This window comes from Hoplias malabaricus, chromosome 7 (genome assembly GCF_029633855.1).
Source record: "Hoplias malabaricus isolate fHopMal1 chromosome 7, fHopMal1.hap1, whole genome shotgun sequence".
NCBI classification, from domain to species: Eukaryota; Metazoa; Chordata; class Actinopteri; order Characiformes; family Erythrinidae; genus Hoplias; species Hoplias malabaricus.
The window spans coordinates 9948160-9958289 of record NC_089806.1 but is presented as its reverse complement, the minus strand read 5'-3'; the positions used below and the strand labels follow the sequence as shown (position 1 = coordinate 9958289).

Genomic DNA, 10130 nt, shown 5'->3' with positions numbered 1-10130 from the left:
GATGTGACAAGGCCGCTAAGTGCAACTGGACCGTCCTACACAGGGCCTGCTTTTAATGTAATATAGTCTATTTATAAAACAGTCCAATTCTTGCCAGCAGTGTCCAGCCACAGTAAATTAGGGTTTACATAGCATTCAAAGGTGTCCCAATGTCTAGCTTCCATTAAAAGAACAAAAAGAAAAGGTGCTTAGCAAAACGTTGTTAGCTGCAACTAGAAAATAGGTTTACATTCTGTATATTTACGTGTTTAAGCTAAATTTCAAGCCCAAAGACTATGAAACTTATTTAAAGACAACATTGATGATTCTGGGGAAGTGCTGTTCTCTGTGATTTGTTTACGCTCATAAGGTGGAAGGTTATATTTAAGGAACAAAAAACAGCTGTTTTTCACTGTTTGAATTACCACAGAAACTTATTTGTAACTTGAGTTTAGTTTTGTAGCGGTTATGATCTGTGTTTACTTTCATGCAGTTAGCGCTCTCCCACATAGTAATCTGAAACCACATAAATAAATCAATATTACCCACCAATAAAGTGGGAATAAAGCAATATACTCGTCTTGTTTCATGCTTTTCAATGCTCGGGGGTCCTTTGGAGGTTGTCTAAATACCTCCAGATGCCGTTTCTCTGCCATGAGCAGAGAGATAGAGAAAGTTTAGCATACAGGATCGAGACCCTTTTAGCCGTTTACTGACACTGGGGTGCTGTAAACATTCGAGCGCTCAGAGAAAAGCAAACGGTGAGGAAACATCCTCAGAATTTTATAAAAATGTTTTTTTGTTTAAAACCGTGAATATTACTTTTAAAAAGCTGTTATAAAGGAAATTAATCTGCATTATTTACTGAGGTAAAGCACATAGTTTTCTGTGTAGCAAACATGCTAACCGTTCATTTCAGCATGTCGTCATTCTGTTGCTCAAGTCAAACATGCTCTTCTCTGAAATAATAATTAATAGTTTCAAGGGCTGGTTCTATATTGATTGTAGAACTTTAAAATAGTCTTCTGGGATTGTTTATTTAAGCTGGACTAATCAAGTGAGTGTTAGCATCACTTAGCCTAGCGGAGCTAAATGTTTCACTAGAGCAGAATTACACAATTAAAAATAAATAAATAAATAATGTTAGCAAGTGTAATGGAATATTAGACAGAGGCTTCTGCTCGCTCCAAATGTAAAAATGGGTTAAATATACAGTAGCTTTATTATCAGACAGCGTGTTACAGTCACTTGCATTATGCTGGAGTCCTATGAGGTGAGGTTTAAAATGTTGAAATGTGAAGGTCATGTAGAAGTAAGCTAGCTTACTCTGGCGCTGTCAGAACTGAACATGTAGATTGTTTGCTTCTGATGTGTGTAAAGGGTTATGTGTCTCAATGATCCAGTAAATAAAATCCCCATTCGCCTTCATCCATGATGGCATTCACTGTGCAGGGTACAGGCACGTTCTGAAGCGTCAGTGTGGTGACTGTGGTGGTCTCTTCTGTGGAGGCGGTCCATCTAGCGCAAGGTACTCAAACTGTGGGGCGTGTCCAATCGCAGTGGGGTGTGAGTACGAGGTGATTTCACCTGATTTTTAAAAACAAATGCTGTGGTAATGTGTAAATTGGTGAGTTTCTTTAGTTGAAGAAGATCTCAAGTTCTCAAGTTCTCTATCCACTGCTGAAGTACCTTTGAGCAAGGCATCTCACCCCCAACTGATCCCTGTGTGCTGGGTGTGGCTGCCGACCTCCCTGTGTGTGTGTGTGTGTGTGTGTGTGTGTGTGTGTGCCCACTGTCATTACCTGGTTAAAGGCAGAAAAAAATACAGTGTATAATAACAATATAAGTATGTTTATCATATTTAAACAAATACCAAATGAATAATTATAATAAATGCTCTTGTATTTAATGTTTTTGGATACGTTCTTTGAATGCCACACAGAAATTATTTAAACACACAACTATAACAAAATTATATCAACCAGCTCTCATTTAGAATGCTGGCTCAGAGCCAGAAACACAAACACATTACAACTAAACACTATTACTTCACTATGCCCTTTACTATTTGGGCATTGGAGCAACACAGTTTTCTTAATATGCACATTTATACTCTTGGATTCCATCCTGACAGAGCATACACACACACACACACACACACACGTGTGACACAAAACACACAGGCCCTGTCCAATGCCATGCTAATAATGCTAATATCCAATCCCAGGCCTAAAGCAGTAGACTGTACGTTCATATGCTCGCCATGTTAATTCAGTCCTGTGTTGGATATGTATATCATGACAAACTATCTGAACTCCCTAACATCAAACGCAGGCACACGTATTATGGGCTGCCACCAGTTCTGTATAATAGCCTATTAAATAAAAAATACTACTACTACTAATAATAAAAACACACTGTTCCTTAATCAGGGCGACACGGTGGTGCAGCAGGTAGGTGTCCCAGTCACACAGCTCCAGGGACCTGGAGGTTGTGGGTTCAATTCCCGCTCCGGGTGACTGCCTGTGAGGAGTGTGGTGTGTTCTCTCTGTGTCTGCGTGGGTTTCCTCCGGGTGACTGTCTGTGAGGAGTGTGGTGTGTTCTCCCTGTGTCTACGTGGGTTTCCTCCGGGTGACTGTCTGTGAGGAGTGTTGTGTGTTCTCCCTGTGTCTGCGTGGGTTTCCTCCTGGTGCTCCTGTTCCAAAAATACACGTTGGTAAGAGGACTGGCGAATCAAAAGTGTCCGTCGGTGTGTGTGTCGCCCCCTACAGGGGGTGTTCCCGCCTTGCGCCCAATGATTCCAGGTAGGCTCCAGATCCACCGTGACCATGAGTTGGATAAGGGTTACAGATAATGAATGAATGTAAGTTACACAGCAATGTTTGGTCTAACTCTTTCCCCATTGGGCTAAATGTCTCCATTTAAAATGGTTAAGGTTTTGTTCTGAATAACGCAGGCTAGAATTTAAATCGAGCTATTGTGATTTTATTATAAAATCTATTTATATTTCAGCTTTATATCAGACCACACCTTTTAATATCAGTGCATCTCCAAAAGTAAAAAAAAGATGAAACACATTGAGCCCTAGACTTTAAAACAGAAACGTCTCTTTGCCTGTTTTTTCCTCTACACTCCTTTCTCTCAGCACTGTCCCACTTCTGCTGTCTCCAACGGCAGAGTTAGAACTGTCTGTTCTTTACCCTCAGCACCCGACTAGTCTCCATCACATCATCAATAAAAGAGAGCAGGACAAGAGAGAGAGCACAGAAGAGGGGAGAGGAAAAGCAAGGGAGACAGTTTTAGAGACCGTGAGTGAGCAAGACAGAGATACAAAGAGACAGGGAGGTGAGAAAAAGGGAGAGAGGCGAGAAACGGACAGGGAGACATGAAGCTTTACCTCACACTCGACTTCCTCTCTTTCCTTTTCTACTGCTCATTCTTTGGTTTCCATCTCTACTGCTCTCTCTCTGGCCTCTTCCATTTCTCTCTCTCTCTTGTCCTGTCTCACTTTCACTCACTTTTTTTTAACCCATGTCCTCCTCCTCTCACATATCTGTCTTTCTCCTACTCCTTTTTTCTCTCCCCCTTTTCTCTCCTCACTTTCTCTTCTCCCTTTCTCCTTCTATCTCCATCTGTCTCTTTTTGTCCACATCCCTGTCTTTTTGCTCTCGTTTTCCACTTCATTCTCTCACTCTCTTTGTCTCCATCTCTCAGTTTCCCTGTCTCTTCTGCCTCCATCTCTCTCTCTCTCTCTCTCTCTCTCTCTCTCTCTCTCTCTCTCTCTCTCTCTCTCTCTTTATAGCCCAGATGTGCCCCAGATGTGCTGGTTTGGACTCCCCTTTTTCAGCTTCATAATGAGGGGCCCATCTGCTGCTGCGCTTTCATTAAAAATGCAGGCTCTTTGTACTGTGTGGAAGATTTCAGCTCAGAGAGATAGAGGAGGACAGGGGACACCTCACTCCACCCAATCAGACACACACACACACACACACACACACACACACAAAAGAATTTCATTCATCCCTCATAGTAAGTACTACTAGCCTAATCCTAACACTAACATTACACCTCCACACACTGTTCTGGATCAGTTAATGCTTTTGGGTAAACTAATAGACTAAATTGGGGATTAATATTCATTCATTCATTATCTGTAACCCTTATCCAGCTCAGGGTCGCGGTGGGTCCAGAGCCTACCTGGAATCATTGGGCGCAAAGGCGGGAATAGACCCTGGAGGGGGCGCCAGTCCTTCACAGGGCAACACACACACACATATTCACTCACACCTACGGACACTTTTGCGTCGCCAATCCACCTACCAACGTGTGTTTTTGGACTGTGGGAGGAAACCGAAGCACCCGGAGGAAACCCACACAGACACAGGGAGGACACACCACACTCCTCACAGAGAGTCACCCGGAGGAAACCCACACAGACACAGGGAGAACACACCACACTCCTCACAGACAGTAACCCGGAGGAAACCCACAAAGACACAGGGAGAACACACCACACTCCTCACAGACAGTCACCCGGAGCGGGAATCTAACCCACAACCTCCTGGAGCTGTGTGATTGCGACACTAACTTGCTGTGCCACCGTGCCGCCCCGGGGATTAATATGCATACTTTTAATAAATAAATAAATAAATCTCTATGTGTCAGTAGTATTTCTACTCAGAGAAATGTATTGTAACATACAGATGTTTCTCTCACCTCTGTAACCTACATCAAAGTAACTACATTAGTCTAATGTACACACACATCAATCATTAAAGCAGCTCTGTCTGCAGTGGATCTCTCATTCAGTGCAATGTTGTAGTGTATGCCTTAATTTGTTATATGTTATGACATGTCAGTCTGTTTTAACACACACACACACACTTTCCTGAATGGTCCAATCAGCCGAGCTGTCGTAAGTGTGAGCGGAAAACGGGACTCATGTCATGTCTGATTTATTCCTCAACTATTTTTAGCGCTGACAATTTGTAAGAAAGCTGAGAAATGGGAAAAACTCAGAGTCTACAAACACCCCTCCCTGGCCACTTTATCAGAAACAACTCCAGTGTACCTCCATTTATGTTGACATACTGTAAACGAAACCTGAAATATACAAGTTATTACACTTAGTTATTATTCTGAAACCATATCTTGAGGAAATAAAGCACATTACGTAACATATTATATGTGGTGACCTGAAATGTGTGGGGGTGTGAACCACTGAGCTTGCATTTTCCTTAGCCTATGTGTATGTATACTAGAGGTGTGGCATATCCCAAAAAATTCCCTCAAATATTGTGATATTATTTTAGGGCCATTTCGCCCACCCCTAATATATACTGTTTGTTTTGTGACAAACTATAAAATACACACTGTCTCGCATTTACATACATAGATAGACACATAGATACATTGTTTACTTACATAGGAGCATAGATTACCAATTCAAATGAGACCCTACAGCTGTGTGTGCGCGTGTGATGCTAGTGAGTTCAGATTGTGAGTCGTGATATACATATCCATCACAAGACTGAATAAAAAACATGACAAGCATATGAAAGTACAGTCTACTGCGTTAGGCCTGGAATTTGGATATTAGCATTATTAGCATTACTAGCATGGCATTTGACAGGGCCTGTGTGTTTCGTGTCACACACGTCCATGCTATGAAGCTAATGAGCTGCTGTCTAACTGTGCCACAGCAGTATTACACACAGCATGGTGGCTTAATGAAGAGACATGGCTCTGACGCTGTAATATCGGGGCTGAAATGTGCACAAAAGACGCTGGAAACAAAGGGCCATGCTAGCCATGCTAACTATGGATCTACATAGCGTGTGCAGTTTTACTGACAGCGTGCGATTTGTTTGTGTTAAAAGGACATTTCGACCAGGAGGAAACATTAAACCCATTCCCAACAGTTTCACAGCCCAGTGCCGAGGTGCTTTATACCCCTCAGGCACAAACCTGAGCATTGAGCAGAGTGACCAATGCTCCATAATGATTATACAAAAGGTTGTTGCACTTGAACATGTGTCTGCACACTGGCGAACTTTACAGTGGCTGAATTCTTCCATTAGGGGAAGTGTCTGGATACATACGTTAATTAATTGAATTTCCAAACTAGGAAAGATGACCTCAAACCTTTAACATGCAGTGTATTTTACTGTGTTAGAGTGTGTTAACTTACAGTGAAGGGTCATGCACTAGGTCTTTGAGGTTGATGCCACTGCGATCCTCAGCAAGGTTACGAAAGCAGCTGTCGCTCACTGAAAATCAAGACAGAATATGTTTATATATTACAGCATAAATAATTTATTTTTAACATCATGAAATGGTACGTAAAATCCAAACAAATTATAAGCATAAATAAAAGCAGCATTATTATAGAAAAATACGTCATATTCAAACTCTAAGAACGAAGCAAGCAACAGTAAGGGCTAGAGCTTTCATAAACTCTTAGTCTTATTAGCTGGTCATTTTCTAAATTGTCTTTGCTCTAGGTTTCTCATTAAAGTACAAAAAAAGTCTCCTGTTGGCATTTGGCGAGTTCAAAGTTCTGAAAATGTAACGTTTGCATAAAAGTCATGGTCACGGCCAATTATGATGCAGTGGCCCTAAAAAAAGTGTGTAGCCTGTAGACAGCGCTGCCAACCAAGACACTATTGTCACAACAGGTCACAGAACGTAGAGACAGAAAGGCGGATTCAGAGCTGAACATTGATTAAACATATGTTGAATACTGCAACTGTGATGGACAGGCGCCCCCTCCAGGGTGTGTGTCTGCCTTGCACCTAGTGATTCCAGGTAGGCTCCAGACTCACTGTGACTCTAAACTGGATAATACACAGAATTCACAAAAAGCTGAGGACACACCGAGGATATTCAGGGGAGTACAACAGGAGGCACCTATGAGCTGTCACATGACTCACTTGTAACTCACTGAGGAACAAAACCAGGATTAAAGCACATGGCTAACAGAACAAACTGGACAAGTGACCAAAGCACAGGAAAGACATGGTCATGATACAGAACAGGATGGTAACTGCGATATTTCATGACAAGTCTACAGCGCTGTCCGATGTATAATATTGCAGTGCTGTACTGTACTAAACATTTTCATATAGTAATTTAGTCCATATTAGCACTATGTGCAAAGTGTGTTCTCTCTGTGTCTGCGTGGGTTTCCTCCGGGTGACTGTCTGTGAGGAGTGTGGTGTGTTCTCCCTGTGTCTGCGTGGGTTTCCTCCGGGTGCTCCAGTTTCCTCCCACAGTCCAAAAACACACGTTGGTAGGTGGATTGGCGACTCAAATGTGTCTGTAGGTGTGAGTGTGTGTGGTGCCCTGTGAAGGACTGGCGCCCCCTCCAGTGTGTGTTCATGCCTTGCGCCCATTGATTCCGGGAAGGTTCCGGACCCACCGCAAGCCTGAACTGGATAAGGGTTACATATAATGAATGAATGAATGTATGAATGACTATGTGCAAAATATCTATGCTTCTTTGTGACTGAGGATATCTTACAAATGAGCATAGCCTATAATATCTATGTGACTATGGTAATGTCTGGTCAGTGTTAATTTCCACCACGTCCTGTTTCACAGTATATAATGTGGATGCTTTTCTTTTATAATTAATGTGTAAAAACATTATTTATATTGTTAAAGTAGTGATACAAACTATCCCTTACATTTCTATTTGTTTAGAGTGTTACAGTCAATGCCTTTGAGGACAAGTACGTCTTTAATGACAAACCACAAATGTCCTTTCTTGTATCTGCTTCAGCCACACTGGATTTCCCCCTGCGCCGTTAAATAGCGTTCACATCTGGGCAGAACGAGGACCATTTATTTAGAGGATTCTCTCCAACACACTAATACACAGTCTTCAGGGAAATTTCTCTCTCATACAAACACACACACGTCTGCAAGCTCTGTATCCAATAACCAACGATGGCTGCGCAGGTGTCAGCCACATGAGTCACGGTTATGCTCGATGTCACAGTGAGTGGCAGAGTGAGTGAGTGAGTGAGTGAGAGAGAGAGAGAGAGAGAGAGAGAGATACAGATGAGTTAAGATAACCCAGTCAGTCAGAGGAGAGGAGCTGTTTATGTCATTTTGCTAAGCAAGGGGTGAGAGTGTCTGGATGTTCAGTGCTCTACTGCCACATCAGCAAACAAAGTAAGGCCTAGCATCTCTGTCATTTACACAGAGATTTATAAAAACATTACCCATTTGGAGCCATATTTTCCAAAGAAGTCTTTAGACAAAACTTAATTACATTAATGACAAATGTGAAGTCTGCACTAAAGAGATATTCAATAATTTAAATTCATGAACTGATGTCGAAAACTGAGGTTGCGTATCGATCCAATCGCTCGACCGATGATGCCATCTCCACTGTCCTCCACTCAGCCCTCACACATCTAGACAAAAAAGACTCTGATGTTAGAATACTATTCCTTAATTTCAGCTCTGAATTCAACACTATCATCCCCCGACAGCTCATTCTCAAACAAGACAGACTGGGGCTGAACCATTCTCTGTGTTGGACTCTTCACTGTTAGACATCCTGACCAGGAGAACACAGGCACCATGAATCAGCAGAGTAACACATCCAGAATCACACTGAACCCAGGGGGTGGGGATGTGTGCTGAGCCCCTTTCTATTCACTCTGCTGAGACACGACTGCACACAGTCGCACAGTTCCAACTTCTTTATCAAGTTTGCAGACGATACGTCCGTGGTGGGCCTCATCAGTAACAAAAATAAGACAAACTACTGGAGTGAGGTGAGCTGCCTGGCTTCTGAGACTGCAGAAGGGACAGAAGGGAACGTCTCTGGGCTGAGGGACTGCTCCATCCACCAGGTTGTCAGGATACTCATCTATCTACCTGTTTTGCCCCAGATGTATCCATTATTTTGCCCCTGCAAACAAAACCCGAGGAATCCCGCATTCCCTTCCACTGACCCTACGTCAGAGAGCAGTAGACTTTGGCCAGCTAGCTACCATAGTTTTTCTTTGCTTATATCTTTGGGCTGAATTAATAAGAATGTCTAAAATATAAGATGCAGGTTCTACACTGCCCTCTGATGGAGAATGAAGTTCAGGAATCTCATGATCACTTAACTCTGTGTCATCTCCATGGGCTGAAGTTGCATAATTTTTCTTGGTGCGGGCGCCATATTGGGCACTGATTGTCAGGTTTCTGAGTGCAGCACAAATGTAAACTTATGAGAAAGATGGACTAATTTCTCTAATACACAGACCCTCTCCCTGCACTGGAGAGAGTCTCACGACACTCAGAAGCACAGTAGCCCACAGCCTCCTTGTGTCAGGCAGAAAAAAAAAATCCTACACTGTTGCTTTAAGAAGGGAAAACACCATTATCCTCTATTAGCCATGTTAGAACGTTTGTCATAGGTTCGGACGAAAATATGCTAACACTTCACCCGCTAATTGCATTTCTAGGTTCTTGCGACTAAATCTGTGTGAATTATTCATATACAAATAATCTGAAAACGTGAGGGATGTTTCCACACCACAGCAAAGGAAAGGCTCAATCACAAATGTCTCCTTACACCCTCTGTAGGGCACAGTGTAGGTCATAAGGTTCATGTTTCCCTGTTGAATTATTATTAGTTTTATTATCTGTGATGTAAAGAATGTAGGGAGTATGGCTCTATTAGGAATGTGGCCAAATCTACCATGTTACATTACACAAACTCCTCTGGGAAACCCAGTTCAGGGCCAGTAGTGTTTTAGTGTGAGCTCAGTGTTGGGTGCATGTGAACATGGGAAATATAATTGAACTGCACATGCACACAAATGCATCCTAGATTAAAGCTGCATCTGCAGCAAAACTCCTCCCCTTTCTCTACCCCTCTACACTCACTCCCCCACTCCTCCTCATCTTCTCATTCTTTTCCTTCCCTCCTCTCTATTTCTCATCTGCACCCTGGATGAGCTCCTTTCTGCAGTACCCCCCCCCCCCTTACTCCTTTCCTCCCTCTTGCTCTCTTTCCTCGCACACCTCCTGCCTTCCTTTTTTCTCCCTCCTCACCTCATGCTCTTCCTGTCTCCGTGCCCTATTTTTCCCTTTTTCCTTCCCCAGTCATGCCTCTCTTTTTACTCCATCCCTCTATCATGCTC

General features: G+C 42.7%; 1 protein-coding gene across 3 annotated transcripts in view; it reads right to left on the bottom strand.

Annotated features, from left to right (window-relative positions):
- The window catches only part of gphnb (gephyrin b), a 136405-nt gene that overhangs the window by 73756 nt on the left and 52519 nt on the right, over nucleotides 1-10130 (bottom strand). For all 3 annotated transcript variants that reach the window (XM_066676540.1, XM_066676542.1, XM_066676541.1), the window contains exon 2: nucleotides 6170-6248. In XM_066676540.1, coding sequence (XP_066532637.1) covers nucleotides 6170-6248 — 79 coding nt within the window. The remainder of the gene's footprint in view (nucleotides 1-6169; nucleotides 6249-10130) is intronic.